The sequence below is a fragment of the Megalopta genalis genome, chromosome 5 (assembly GCF_051020955.1).
Source record: "Megalopta genalis isolate 19385.01 chromosome 5, iyMegGena1_principal, whole genome shotgun sequence".
Taxonomy (NCBI): Eukaryota; Metazoa; Arthropoda; class Insecta; order Hymenoptera; family Halictidae; genus Megalopta; species Megalopta genalis.
Window position 1 is genome coordinate 11,761,542 of NC_135017.1, and position 15,627 is coordinate 11,777,168.

The window sequence follows — 15,627 nt, forward strand, 5'->3', positions numbered from 1 at the left end:
CGCGGTGCGACGCTCGGTGTCCTTCAGCGTTTCTGCACGAAACGCGCGCAAACACGCGCAAACTCGCGGGAACAACGGTTGCGTAGCGAGGCGCGCCGTTTTTTCGGAATAATCCCCTCCTCCATCGGATAACACGCCGCGACCGTGGCGCACAGAGGACACAGAAAACTGATTGTCGATGGTGAATGGGCTCTATGACCGCACTGTGATCTCGTTCGCAGCTAACGATGCTCTCGCGACTGTTCTCTGGAAGGACTTGTTCGGTAACAACACGGCTCGAGGAGAATAGCGATGGTGAAATGACAGAGAGAGAGAGAGAGAGATAGAGAGAGAGAGAAACGAGGCTGAAGCGAGCTGTTTGGACCGGGTGATTACGTGTAAATGCGTGCCGAATAGGATGGTCCTTAACGGGTTAAAAATTCTCTTGGAAATCTTTTTAATCTTGTCTACCTAAATCGTGACAGTGAGAAGTGCTGTTCGCGACATTGCGACAGCAATAAATGTTTGATGCTCTTTGACGCTTTCTAAAAAATGATTAAACACTTGAGAATGCTTCTGAATAAACAGTTGGAGACTGCAGCGATTTTTATAGTCGCAGCATCTTTTTCACGCAGAATAAATCCTATAACTGTTTCACTATTTTCAACAGCGTTCGTTGCTTACTGTCTCTACGGGATCGTTGTGAAATAATTTTTCAGAGCTCTTTGCCAATCTGTATAAAATCGTTAGACACTTAAGGACGCTTCCTTAACGAGCAATTTTTCCAAGAATAATTTTTGCGAACAATTTTTCATGTTTCTACAATGTATTTTAAACGATCGCATCGGCCGAATGATTTTCTATAATTCTCGTTTTAAATACACGTCCGCTATCGCCGTACGTCCGAGAATGTAACTGAATCGTTAATATTTATAAACTTCAACCGGGGCGTGTCGTAATTTCACGGGCGGGATGAAAAATATTTGCCGAACCGGCCTGAAAGCTTAATTTCCCGGTCGCCGAAATGTTCGTACCGTTTGTAACTGTAGACGAGCCTGTGCATTGAGAAACGTGTGCATGATCAGCTCGGAAAATGATCGAGTTTCCTGTTTCATTACTGCCGGCAGCGGGATTCAATTTCTTTTTCGGAACGTGATGGATGGAGGATATGACAGTGTTACGGTATTCACCACGCCCCGATAATTCTCGCGTTGGTAATATCAAGGTCTCGTCGATTCGCGTGTAATATTCGCGGCCCGTTCGGCCAGGAAATCGAGTAGTTCCGTTCGAGTATTCGATATTAGGTGAGCAGAAATCGATATTAGAGGGGCTGTCATCTTCTCGTGATCGCGAGAGCCCTGCGAGTAGGTGATTTTTATCGCGCACGCGTGTCCCGTCGCCCTGTTCTTTTCGGCGATCATGGTCTTCGCAGCGCGAGACCGCAATGCGATTCGTCCTACTCTCCCGATTTCCCGGCGTCGTTTAATTAAACGCGAACGCGTTGCGCGCCGGCTTTGATTTCAGAATGCCCCACTGATTCCGGATTCATCGAGATATTGAATGGAAACGAATGATGCTACGCGGCCGGCCATTGTTCCGAGGATAAATATTTCTTGATAACAATGATGCGAAAGCCGGGAACAAGACCGATGCTATTTTCGTACCTCCCGGTAATATTAATTCGCATCTCATTTGCTTAATTGACAGCTTCGCCAAACGCCTGCGCGTTCGAAGCAAGCAATGCCGCTCTATATTTATATATTTTATTCGAAATTCCGTTCGCGAATTTGTTTGTACGATCTTTTGAACACTATTTGGAATATCATCGTTTTCGTTCGTTAAAACCTGTTCTTCGTTCTTCAATGTTTCAACACGATATTTACCGGAATATTACCGTTCGTTTGTTACAATTTTTCGGTGGTTCGTAAAATTTGTTCGTACAATTCCAATCGCTGGAATGTAATTAATACATTTGTTAGGATTTTCTGCTCGTTCGTCGGTCGCGGAATAAGCACGAAAAATATACCGCGATTAAATACGGTACAACGATTGTTAACGAGGATAAAAATTGCACGACGATTCGTCGACGATCGTTTCAGCAAACCTGTGGCATAAGCGCTCGTTCCAGGCCGGGGGTTACCCTAGTTAGACTCTCCGGGCCCGAGTTTGTCGCCGGTAAAGCGGCAAGAACCGCGTCGATTAATAATAACTTGCGGGCGAAAAAAATAAAATCAGCCGGTTACTGAGAGAGACCGGACGCAATCAAGCAGTGACGATGCTGGAATTTTTAATTTCCCCGGCAATCCGGCCGGGTTTTTATTAACCATTAAACGGCAAATTGCCTGGAAAGTGCGGCCGGCGATCCTTCTGGATCGGGATTGGCCCGCGAAACTCCTCGCCGCCTTTCTGCCCCGCCGGCGTTCCTTGTTCAAGTTCTTCAATTTTGCGCCGACCGGAGTGGGGGGGCGAGGAAGGGCGACGCGACCTCGAACTAGGAAATTGGATCCACAAAAGATCAAACGTAAAAGGGACCGTCGTGGAACAAGCGGGGCTGGCTGCGCGACTCGCGAACGCGATCGAGTAGGCGGCAATTCTAGATAAACGATATGATATGATTCAATCGAACGCGGCCGGAGGAAAGCGCGCGAAAAATCGATGCCTCGTATTTTTCGAGCGACCCTGTTTCTGTTAATTTTCCAATCTCGGTTTTTAACACGCTCGTTGCCGCACGTGCGTCGACCACGATTCCGTATTTCACGCGGGGAACGTCGAATTAATTTCGCGAATATAATTATTCGAAATTGTGACACGTCGCAATTTAGAGAATTTTTTATCGTCCCTTTGACGAGATTTTTATCGGTTTTTATGAACGGTTACGATGTATTTAATAGTATAAATCCTATCGTTTTTATTCTTCGTACTTTATATTTAAATCGCTTTCAATTATTTCAATCAATTATTATTTGATTATACTCCATTATTATACTCAATTATATATACTCAACATCGGACTCAATACTTTCATTATTATACTCAATTATTTACCAAACGAATTCCTAGACGAATAAATTCTTATTCGAAGAAAACTTTGATCGGATAAATTTATATCTAGATCAAGTATTCGATTACAATATAAAATAACATTCATTGGACACTGTTGAATACAATTTCATTCGTTTAGGCTTCATCTTTCATCCGAATAAAATGCTGCGATGTTCGACAAGCGTGTCTGGTTGGTATTTAAAGGATAAAAAATGTCTTCTCGTTAACCGGCCATAAATTAGAAAGATAGTCGAATTATTAAGTGGCGGGGAAACTCGAGGCGTCTATATTAACCGGCTTCATTTTCCGCGTCGAGGAGCCTATTGCTCGTAAAGGCAGCTGGAAAACAAAGTTTACGACGTATCAGATTTTCCGGGACGCATCGGCGTCGGTGCGAGGGGCGAACGGGTGAAACTGATTCCCTTTACGATCGAACGGAAAACTACTTTCCCTGGCGGAGGACATTCCATTTTCTTCGGAATCCGATTAAAGGCTTCCGGCGTCGTATCGAATAAACAGGCAATTAGGTTACGTCATTAGGCGACACTTTCTTCGTCCCGTCTCGCAGCCAATAATCTGCCAGGCCGGACCCGGCTGCCGATTAATTTCTCTTTTAAAGGATCTCTTTTTTTAGAAGGAACCACGGCGATCCGGATCGCTCTCCCTGACCCTTCGATCCCGTCAACCGCCACGGTCAACGACCGGTCCGCGCATAATTGATGAACCTAATCAGCCTCGAATTAAACTGTCCTCGTGAATTCGCGCGATTCTCGAGTTCAATTTATTTCGGTTATTCGGTTTATTCCGTTTATTCCGTTTATTTCATTTATTCCGTTTATTTCGTTCATTTCATTTATTTCGTTCGACCGTCATGGTATTTTCGAGCGACAAAGAGCACCACTCCGCGCGAAACCGGACGGCCGAAAGTGGAAATAATAATTTCGTAATGATGATTCTCATCGTCGGTGATTTTACGGTGGAAATTACAACGAGGAAATGTCATCGATGGACTGCGGATCTCTCGGCGATATAAAAATATTTCTTCGGCAGAAGCAGAAGTCGCGCAGACAATCCAGTCTCTCTTGAATAAATTCAGTGAGCTGAAGACTAATTTAAGACTGTTCTGAAATACTTCGAATCTGTCGACTGTTTCGCGCCTACACGTTCGCGCGATAAATGCTTAAAATCTGCAGTCTGCAGTCGTCGATTATTCTCGCAAGGGGAAACGTTCTTTACGTAGTCAGACACCGAAGGAGCTTCTACGAAAATATCGCCGATATCCCGATAATGTTTTAGGACGATGCTGTCGGGATTTATAATGAGGGCGTATCGTTAATTATTAGCGTAAGGGGAAACAGCCTTTATGCAGCCAGACACTCAAGACGATTTCATTAAAATTTCACTAATATTGCGTCAATCTTTCAGCGGATGACGTCGGGATTTATAATGAGGGAATATCGTTAATTATTAGCGTAAGGGGAAACAGGCTTTATGTAGCCAGACACTCGAGACGATTCCATTAAAATTTCGCTAATATTGCGTCAATGTTTTAGACGACGCTGTCGGGATTTATAATGAGGGTGAATAACGTTAATTATTAGCGTAAGGGTAAACAGCCTTTACGCAGCCGGACGCACCGGAACATTTCGCGGAAATTTCTCCGATGTAGAATGAATTTTTCCGAAGGTGGCGCGAGCTTCAGTTCTAGGTTAAATGCTGTATTTTACGGTGCACGATGAATTTTCGCCGTGGCTGCAGGTTCTCGCGGGCTAAAAATATAATTCCCCGTGTTCTCTTTCGGGACAAAACGGCGAGAAGGAAATATTGGCGGCAGAGACGGGGTGCCGGTGAAAAAAAATAGAGGAAATTCATCGTAGTCACCGCGATAAATCACATTTATGGCCGAGTGAACGAGACGCGCGTGTGCGTCGATGGAAAATCCCTCGGCCGGAAACCGCGCGATTCCTCGGGCTTCGTTCCCATTCAGAATTTCCTTTCGCTTCATTAGAGACGGAATTTATCAAATTACCAAAACATAAAAGGCTTCCCGTGAACGGGGGAATAGAGATGGAAATATAATCGTTGCTCACCTGCCGAGTAGAATCGTCGGAAGTTTTCCTACAGAGGACTAAGTGGAAACGGATTGCCCGTGGTCAGACAATTGTCGCGGCAAACATTTTTACGTCGAAACAAATGTGCGAGAACCGGAATGGAAAAATCATTCTGGTGGCTAACACGAAAACATTGTCCAACATTGTGAGATTCACGAGTAAGTAGAAAGAGACTGCCAGTGGGCGGACAAACGTTTATAGGAAATGATTTTACTTCTGAACGAAAAAGAAGGCAATCTTGAAACATTTCATTCGAAGACGAAAATTCATCGTGATCGCCTAACAAGAAATTTTGTTAAGAATTCTACGATAAGTGAAATGGGACTGACAATGTTCAGACACATTTTTATACGAAGTACAGTAATGTCTTTCTAATTGACGCTGAGATTGTGCACAAAGTTGGACAATTTCGGAAGAGGAGATACGATTGTTCGAGTCTTGCGGCTCGTTTTTATAGTTGTTGACAATTCGTAACTATGAAAACAAACCGCAAGGCTCGAGTAATCGTATCTCCTCTTCCCGAATTGTCCATAATTGTGGACAATCTGAGCGTCAGTTAGGGAGACATTACTGTATATTGACCTCCATACAAACAAGAAGACAGGGAATAGAACAAGGATCGTGATCACTAGCATGAAAAAATGACTAAAAATTCTCCTGTACGTAATTAAGTAGAAAAGGATCGTCTGTGATCGGACAACTTTTTATATGAAATATTTTGTCCCCGAGACGAAGAGAGAAGTTTGGAAATAGAAAAATAGTTGCGAACTAGACAGAAAAGGTGTAAAAAATTCTCCTGCATCCGAGTAGAATCAGACCGCCGGTGGTCAGACAATCATTTAATTCGATATGCTCTCCTCGAAACGAAATCTGTACAGGCAAAATGCAAAAGCGATAGCGTTCACTGGCGCAGAAGGATGGTGAAAAATGTTGCCCACACGGAGATAAGTAGAAAACGAGTGCCAGCGACCAGACGATTTTCGCCCGGTGGCGACAAAAATTCGCGAGCATCGCCGAGACATGAATAGAACAGCACGCAACATTGGAGCGACAAAAAGTTGGATGGTCATGGTGTAAAAAAACATCCCGAGTCACGTCCGATTGCGGCGCGGAGCGAAGAAAAGGGGTCCCGGGGCGGACGATATTTCTCCGGCCGAGCTTTCGCGGAGCGTTACGAAGACAATGGGAGATTTCGTTCGGAATTACCGGCACGTTTTTCACGCGGGTGTTTCCGGCATGCGACTTCATTATCGGAGGCAGGCTCTGCCATCAATTACGGGAGGGGCGTGCGCGCAATCGATGATCACCGGGAGGCGTAATCATCGATTGTCAGTTACTGACCGACGCCCCCGCGTTCTCTCTCTCTCTCTCTCTGCTTGTCTCTCGCGCCGGTTTATCCACCGTTTGCCCCCCGAGCGTGTGTCAATTAATCGCGGCGTACGGTTAATAGCACGGTGGAAAATAAAATTATCGACGGCTCCTGAATCGGCCGTCAAAGGAAGCTTTCAATGAACCCCAGGCAGCTGTTTATTTTTGTTATTACGTAACGGAGGTCTACGGCTCCGGCAACGGGATCCGGGAAACTTGATTCGAGCGAGGGGAATCCGCCGGTAATGGTCAGACAATACGAGCTGAACGCTGCGGGTGTTGCGCTAACGACGGTTAATTCGTGAGAACGGCCAACGGCATTCTGGAATGTAGGACGCGGCTTTATGGTGTCTCGTGGAAAGGTCGCTCGATCCACTCTATCCCGCCATGAACGGTTTACGGCGAAATTAGTTGCGAATCCCGGAAAAAACATTTTTGATCGCGGTCAGAGCACCGCGCGGACGAAACGACGCTTAAATCGTGATAAATAGACCGCGGTAGTTTATGCACGATAAATATGCAGCGTCCGTATGACGTTTAAGTATGAAAAATATACAAGTCGCAAAATAAACATTTGTCTCCGTTTAACACGACGAGAAATCGATATATATATATATATATTTATTTATTTATTTATTTTTCTGAATTTCTTAATAAGTCCCAAAGTAATGCAAGAGTTTGTATTAAATTCTATAATGTAGATCGCGAACTTTTGTGCAAAATAAAAATCGTCTGCACTTGTTAACACATACAGGTGCTCGAAGTATATTTATGTATTTTTTTACTTTTTCTTAATAAGTCCAAAACGATATAAATTCTTAAAACATTCTCGTTAAATTCGATCTACTCGTTTCATCTTGAATCAGTTTTGAATCTGTCGTTGAAAAATTGCCAAAAAATACACTTTCATCGACATAATTTTTACACAAACTACACTAAAAAGCGTGCCAAAAATCTCTACGGAATTTCAATCTACTCGGTGCAGTAAATCCAGAGATATAATTACAAATATTTTGATATCTTTTTCACGAGTGAATTCGGCTAATTTCACCACGTGCTAATTCACCATTTTTCGCCCTCGATTTGTTTTACATTTTTATTTCACGTTTCTATTTCACGTCATATTATTTCACGTTATATTATTTCCTGGTGGCATCCATTGTGTTGAATAGAAACGATACTACCGCGGCGACCGTTTATCACGTGCGTTGATCATGGCATTGTTACGTGGCAACCATTCAACGATTTTCGAAACGTCGGTTCGCGTCGCATGCCTGCACCCGCGAATCAAGTTATAATATGCCCCTAGAAAATCCGGTAATCGTTACCTTAATTTAGAAACGAGCCGCGGCGGCACGCAGACGGGACCGCCGATTGCCGCTCGTGTTACAAGAACAATTTAATTCGCAGCGGAGCGCACAGCACGGAGTTTTATTTCGCATAACACGCCGATCTTTTTTCGCGCTCGCCGACACGGGGCGCAGCTTCTACGAAAGACAATATATCATATTATCGGGAACGCGGGTTTCCATATCGAATATCAAATACTGCGAAAGTTGACGACACCGTCGTTGAATCCCGTTCGTTTTTTACCATCGTTTAATCATGCGTTACACTTTGTGCCACGGTCTGTATCATTAAAATTTAATTGCGCCCCGGTTATTCAATCGGCCATTAATATAATATCCCTTCGATTCCGCTTCCGTTTTGTTCGACTTCGAAACGACAACGACGACGACAACAACAACGACGAAATGAGAAGTATCTAAACAAACAAACGAAAAATAGGATTCAGCAGCGGGATCGCCGGTCCGACAAATGGAATTACGAAAATAGCGGCAATGCGTTACGCAACGTCGAAAGCGAGAGAATAGTATCGCGCTGTGGGAGAAACGGCGGGCACAAAGATCGGAAAGAAAAATAGAAGGAACCTGGCGGCAGAGATTCCTGCAGGATTTCGCGAGCAGCCGGGTCATGGTTGTTCCATCGAGAAAATAAAAACGAAAGGGGGGGCCGGAGAGAGCCGGTAACAGGGGTCCGACGAAGCCCGCGTTTCCGGTTGAATTTATCATCAGCACTTCCCTCGCTCGACAAGAAAACATTGCGCATTGCAGGCTTAATTGCGAGTGCCTCTTTCGACGCGGTACGCGAGCCGAGCCGAGCAGCGACCGAGCCTTAATTAAGCAACGCTGAATAGGTATCACCCTTTTATCAGTTTCTTCCACCCTAGCCTGCTCCATCGTGGAGAGAGCGTAACGCCGCCGCGGGAACGAGCGAAACGGCTGAACAAAGGGAGGGGGACGGGGGAGCGACAACAATCGTTGCAGTACGAACGAATGACCTCGAGATTGGACGAACACGTATCTCGAATTAAAGCACTTTCGCAACAGATTAGACGCGATAAGGCGGTCCTTTTTGACGCCGGAGTCGAGGGAGACCGGGCGTGCGGCACTTCCGCAACTCTCGAGATCACTTCCTACGTTGGTTCGCTGGACATTCGAGGTTTGGGTCACGTGCGAGCATTTCTCGAATCGTTCGAAGCGATGGAACATTTTCTTCTTTTTTTTTTTGTTTTGTCGACTCTTTTTGCGCCGATCGAAAATTTAACCGAGCGAGAAATATTGAGAGAAGTTGATAATGAAAATAATACAAGGGAATAAAATCGACTAGAATGAAATACAATGCATTGCATAAACTCGAATGATATTAAAAGGGATTGAATAAAATACAGGAAATTAGACTCGAATAAAATCGAATAGAATGGAATCAAATACGAGGAATTAAACTCGAATAAAAACGAATCAAATAGAATAAAATACAATAAATTAAACTCGAATAAAATCAGATAGAATAAAATACAATAAATTGAACTCGAATTAAATACATTAATTCATACAACGAATTAACAATTGTCCTATTATTAAGCTATTAATACTATTAACAAACACATACTATTAATAAAAACTTTGTAAAAGATGACAATTACAAAATTGATAAAGGAAGAGAGTAAGAAATAAAAGTTTTATTTATTATACAAAAATATTAACATAAAAAGTTTTCTCGAACGTAGTCAACAACATGGTTCGGCACTCTAAGGATTACTATATTTTAACAGTTTTCATGTTCAACAGGAACTATCCGACGTTCAAGGAAAACGAAGCGTGGAAGAGTCAAGAAGAATAGGATGATCCGCGATCAGACGAGGAATGCGTTCAACCTGGACTCGTTTCACCGAAGATGGTCGACGAAAATTTCTGGTAAGTGTACCTCGCACAGATCACGAAGGATATTTTCGAAAAGCAATTTTTACAAAGAGCAAGGGGATAAGGGCTGCTTGCAGTCAGACCGAGTTTGAGCTTCCTCTAGCAGAGGCCCTTACAGAAAAATGTTCACAACTCGAATCCGTGCGACGTTTCGTAAAATTGTATGTAACGTCTGGAGATAAGCTTTGCCTGTCGTCAGACAAGATAAAAATTTTATTTCTGTCGAAAGCCCCGTTGATAGTTAGAGACACAATTTAAACATCGTTCTACCAAAGATCTTAGAAATTACACTCCGTGCAATATTTTGCGAAATTATTTTTCCACGGGCCAGAATTTAAGACCTAACTGCAGTTAGACAAGATGCAAATTCTTACAATTTTTCTTTCCGTACAAGGGTAAGTAGATTAGTCCGGTTAACGATCAGACACGGGTTAAGCTTCACCCTACACAATTTTCACCCCTGTATTCCGTGCAATACTCGGTAAAATGATTTTTCTAACAGTCAGGAGATTATCCCAGCTTGTAGTCAGACAAGATATAAATTCTTCCACTATTTATTTTAATAAAAATGAAATAGATCAGCCTCGGTAATGATCAAACATCGTTCAAGATTTATCCAACCAAATACTTTCGAAATTTTTCATAGTTACAACATGTAAAATAGTTTGTCCAAAGGCCAGGAGATAAGCTCCGTCCTTAGTCAGGCAAAAGATAAATTCCTCCGATATTTATTTTTATAGAAACCAAGTGGATCAGCCTCGTTAATAGTCGGACAGAGTTTAAGCTGCTTTCTGGGATATCCTCGATCCGAGTAATCTTCTGCTCGCGCATAGCGAATTTCTCGAAGAATGAGTTCGCGTGAGTAGACGACGACAGTTCGCGAACACAGACAGGGAATAAGCGTTTCTCAGTTTTCTTGCGGATCGTCTTAAGCTGTTCGAAAACCGTATCGGTGTTCCCGATGCGGCATTCGAGTAAAGCAATTTTTGCAAAGGGCGAGGAGATGAGTCTGGTCCGCGGTCAGCCGAGTAATATCTTCCGCGGTAAGATAAATTGTTGAATAAATCAAAGAGCCGACTGCGAGAAGGTGCTTCGGTTGGTTCGGCGGAACTTTGACATATTGGGAACGTCGAAACAATGATCTCCTAAATTGCGGTAGCTACTTTGGTGGTCTCTAGTTAAATCGTCTCTCTCTCTCTCTCCCTCTCTCTCTCTCTCTCTCTCTCTCTCTCTCTCTCTCTCCCTGTCAAGTTTCTCGGACAATTATTGGTTCGTAGGACGGACACAACCGACAATTTGAACAGTCAACCCAATTTCTCCGACGCGTCTCTTGTTTATTTATATTCGACGACACAGCGTTTCTGTGTCTCGTGTCTGGCGTTGGCAGAACGCTGTCGAAAGACGCTGCTTGGCATTCGCTGCTCCCTTCCTGAACGCGTGGCACTGTTCAAAACGCGTTGACAGACACCGTCGGACTCGCGTAATTGGCTCCACGACAGTTTTCCATTAACGTCCGGACAGAAAATAATACCCGGGGACCGCGTGTCCACGAAATATTCTTTCGATTAAAAATTTTGCAAATTCGAACGCCGCGAAACGTCGCTCGTTCCGTCGGAATTCCTGCAACATGTTACCCCACCGGGCTTTTAATCTTTCCGTAAACCCCTAACCTGCGGCCGAACGCGTGCAGCATCCACTTTGTCAACGTGTCCGTTCGCTGATGCTTTCATACGGTCCTGTCTCGATTAATTATTAAATGGGGATATTCGCGGTATTAATAAATCGTCGAAATTAAGTTTCTCCGATTCCGAGTGGGGATCGTTAATGGACGGGCTACTTAACGGGATATCAATTAACGTGTCAGGAATTTCATTGAAAATTCCGCGAAGGGCCCCGGCCGCGCCGCGTCGAATCTGCTCTCGCAGCTTTTTTGACGAATAATCGTCGTTAATCGAATGCGCAATTCGATCATCCCGTCGGTTTATGATTAAAAATCGCGCGAAGAGTCTCGTCGGACGCGAATCCGCTCTCGCAGAATTTGCGATGGAATAATCGTCGTTAATTTAACGTTCGATTTTATCATCTAATCAATTTATCCAGCTAGACTCTTTATTATTGGCGATTTTATTTTTCGTTTATTGAATCATTCGCCGGCAGCATGAAATGGTACAATTTCGACAGAAAATTATCAGAAGCCACCGTCGATTGAAAAACTTGTAAACTAATTTCTAAAGACAAAGGCAACGTTAGAATTTACTTCAACGAATTTTTATCCGAATGAACGGTTGCTTCTACAACATTATCAACAAGTACCTCTGTCTGAGTATAGTAACAGTCGGCCTCGTCCAAGCAGCCAACCCCTCTCCCCTCCCCCGATACCGATGTCAGCCCCACCCGTGGAATCACTGCCAAGATCACAACAGAAGCCTACGAAATGGAAGGGAGCAGCGTCGGCTCGTGACACACACACACACATACACACATATACGCGCAGCAGATAGACAAGCGAGATTTGCATGAAAAAGTTTCTAGCCGGGGCTATACTAGACAACAGGTAGCATGTCGCGAGGACAGGCGACCTGTTCGACTCGCCGGGGGTGGTTTTCTGCTCACTGGATGTATCAAGCGGCTCGCCTCGGGCCCTAGTCACTTCCCTGATTCACGATTCACCAGGACACGCAATCTCACACATACCGATTCTGTTCACTGGAAATTTTACACTGGACACTACCGCCACGATCTTCACTGGGACAGGTGAAAAAATCCGTGCAAGCAAGGATAGAACGTTATCGCATGAAAAGGAGTCGAGGGGATTTGAGAAATCTGCGATCGAGAGTTTTCGCCGGTGTTCGACAGTGTTTGACAGTGTTTGAGATTGTTTGACAGTGACTGAGACTGTTTGAGACTGTTTCACAGCGTTTGACAGTGTTCGTATCGGTGAGTTTGCATTTGTATCGGTACATTTGCCTTTGTACAGATACGTTCGCGTTTGTATAGGTACGTTCACGTTTGTATGTGTACGTTCCCGTTTGTGTAAATCTGTTGGCAGTTGTCCGAACTAGTTCGAGACCAGATGCTGTTGTTCTAAGATGAATTTATAATTGTAAAAATATAGCAACGAGACAGGCAGTTTGAAGTTGTTTGAACCAAGTTTGAACCAAGTCTCTAAACGATCGACTGGAAATCGAAAATCGGTGCTTGCACACTTCGTAGAGATTAATTAGCGGACAGAAACGATGTAAACGGAAACTTCGATGCCGATGAGTGGAAGGAGTTTGAACGAGTTTGACAGAGATTTTTCATCGGTTCGCTCGTAGCAGAAATTTGGTTAACAGCTCGAGATTAATTGACTAGGTAAATATCGGGTTTGCCTCGGTTTGACGAAGTTTAGGGGATCCCGAGCGAAGAAGGGGCGGCCGAGTGCGGCAGCTTTGTGCGGGCAAGTTCAAGGAGGCACGTAAGAAACTCGAGCGGTCTTGTTTGTCTCAATCTAGCAACCTGCGAACGGAGCAGCCGGCTAACTCTCTCGTTAGCGCTAATTCTCTCGTTAAAATCGGCCAGCGAGCCCCGGCTGCTTGTTTCTGATTTCTCCCGGCAGTCGTTCGCGGCCGAATTTTTCACCATCGGCGACTCCGGCAGACGCGCGGAAACGCGAGATAATTAGGTCACCGATAATTAATCGTAAACAGAGGATATAAATTACACGGGACAAACACGGAATGGTTTATTCTCCATTCTCTGCCGCATTATCCGGACGATTTTCTAAAACGAGCATCGGCGACTGGCAGCCGGAGCCGGGCAAAGTAAGAGACAATGGCTGACGAATCGAATTTTATTCGACGCTCTGTCTACGAAATGTTCAATCGAATCAATATTTATCTGGATAAATTATCTGCATATTTATCCGAATTTTCTTGGATTAAGAATTCATTTGATTCAGATTTTATTTCAACAATGTCTCGTTCGAATAAGAGTTATTCGAATAGGAATTCATTCGAACAAGAATTCATTCGAACAAGAATTCATTCGAACAAGAATTCATTCGAAAGATTATTCGAATAACGAATAATTCGAATAGAAGAGAATCATTCAAATAAAAAAATCATTCGTCTGAAGAATAATTCGAATAATATTCAATATATAGAATAATCGAATACCGAATAATCGTTATTCGAATAAAATACTCAAGCCCTAATTCGGTTAATCGTCTTAGACAAACATTCGTTCGAATAATGCCCAACTCCGGCAGTAGCCGACAACACACGATTCAATCCGACCGAATCTGTTCGACAGAATCGAAGAGAGATATCGCGTTATTTCGCCAGCGAATTTCGAAAAGCCTCGCCTCGGTCGTGGCACGTCGACGCCGAGGGCATCCGTGAAACCATTAGAGCATGGTTTTCGAAGGGAAGTCCACCGGCGCCACGTGCTTGCCGAAAAAGGGTGCCCGGATGTTCACGTTCCTGGTGCCAAGACACTCGTCTTCCGGGGTCACGTCTCCCAGAGGTTGGCGCATCAAAACAAATCCAATTGGCTCGCGCGTGTCGAACGGATTCGCCGGGCTTCGCCCAACCGTGGACATCAACCGAATCGACACTCCGCTAAACAAATATACGTCGCGGGAACGTGCAGTGGCTGGCTGCGACGGTGTGCACAGTGGAGAAAATCAAAACTGACCCTGACTGACAACGACAGGTTCTCTCGCCGAGTGACGGCAGAGCCACTCCGGCAGCTTCCACAGTGCTCGGAGACGGAACACCTGCACCCGACGACAGCAGAAGCTTCCTGACACTTTCTCAGACAACCTGATATGTATATATATATAGATATCCTTTCCGGAATAGTCAGCACCGTCACCGAATATTTTGTCGAACGAAACGGTCACTGGCGATGGCGATGCTCCCGCAGCGAGACAGGTGTGTCGCGAGGGGAACGGGAAACGGTGGGCTCGGTGATAGAGGGGGACAGAGAAGACAGTGATAACAGTTTAGCAAAAAAAAATGGTGAGATACCGCGAGGTGGCTCGGTGCACCCGAGCCGAGACGATGAACTCGTGCGCCGTCGTATTGACGTTGACGGCGGCCGAGACCCGACTGACGGAACGATTCTCTCTCCGGCGTCGCTGTGGCACAGTAACGTAGCATCCGGAAAACCGGAGGGTTTCCCTGACCCAGTGGCACCTCTGCGACGACGCCGAACTACATTTCATTGGATCCTCGGTCATTCCGAGATCACTATTAATTAAATCACGCTCGAAAGGCTGCTTTGTAGCCGAGAGGTCGCTTCCCGTGTCGCTTCGCGGAAAATTCAGGAACGTAGGCGAATTTTTTCGACCACGGATTTTATCGTCCGCGACGGTGCCGTTTCGTTTCGATCGGACGGATTGCTTCGGAATGAACGGAATAAATTTTTGGGTCGCGTTGCAGATCGACGTTTTTTCGATCTTTTCACGGTTCAAAGGAGAAATGTAATTCTAGGTATTTTCCTTTTTGTTTTTGTTTTATTTTATTTGTAAGGACGGGCGAACACCCGTCTCTTTGCGATAATGGAACGAAAATATTTGATATTTGGTTGTTGCTGGTTGAGGGACTTTTTCGGGGACCAGAAATGTTTTGAAGTTTTTGATTGTGGACGATTTAGAAATTTGAATGCAATATTTCGGACCTTATCTTTTTGAGATTGTACTGCGAACCTTGTATTTTTAGGTCTGTAGCTTGAACCTTATATTTTTAAAGTCTGTACTTTGAACTTTATTTTTTTAAGTCTGTACTCTGAACTTTATATTTTTGAAGTCTGTACTTTGAACCTTACGCTTTAAGGCAATGCTTTGAATCTTACATTTTTAAGCGTGAACTTTGAACCTT

The 15,627-nt window shown here is 44.3% G+C and overlaps 2 protein-coding genes across 5 annotated transcripts in view; one reads left to right on the plus strand and one right to left on the minus strand.

The window, feature by feature from the left end:
* The window catches only part of dnc (phosphodiesterase dunce), a 540,449-nt gene that overhangs the window by 407,293 nt on the left and 117,529 nt on the right, over window positions 1-15,627 (minus strand). The window contains exon 1 of one of the 3 annotated variants that reach the window (XM_076521356.1): window positions 14,776-15,002. The exons of the other annotated variants lie outside the window; for them this stretch is intronic. Within the exon in view, the coding sequence (XP_076377471.1) occupies window positions 14,776-14,987 (212 nt within the window). The 5' untranslated portion in view covers window positions 14,988-15,002. Of the gene's footprint in view, window positions 1-14,775; window positions 15,003-15,627 lie in introns of those variants that run through there. 3 annotated transcript variants of the gene reach the window in all.
* Window positions 1-15,627, plus strand: part of LOC143259408 (uncharacterized) — an 87,343-nt gene that overhangs the window by 36,428 nt on the left and 35,288 nt on the right. For both annotated transcript variants that reach the window (XM_076521379.1, XM_076521378.1), the window contains exons 2-3: window positions 9,632-9,757; window positions 10,504-10,621. In XM_076521379.1, the coding sequence (XP_076377494.1) occupies window positions 9,632-9,757; window positions 10,504-10,621 (244 nt within the window). The remainder of the gene's footprint in view (window positions 1-9,631; window positions 9,758-10,503; window positions 10,622-15,627) is intronic.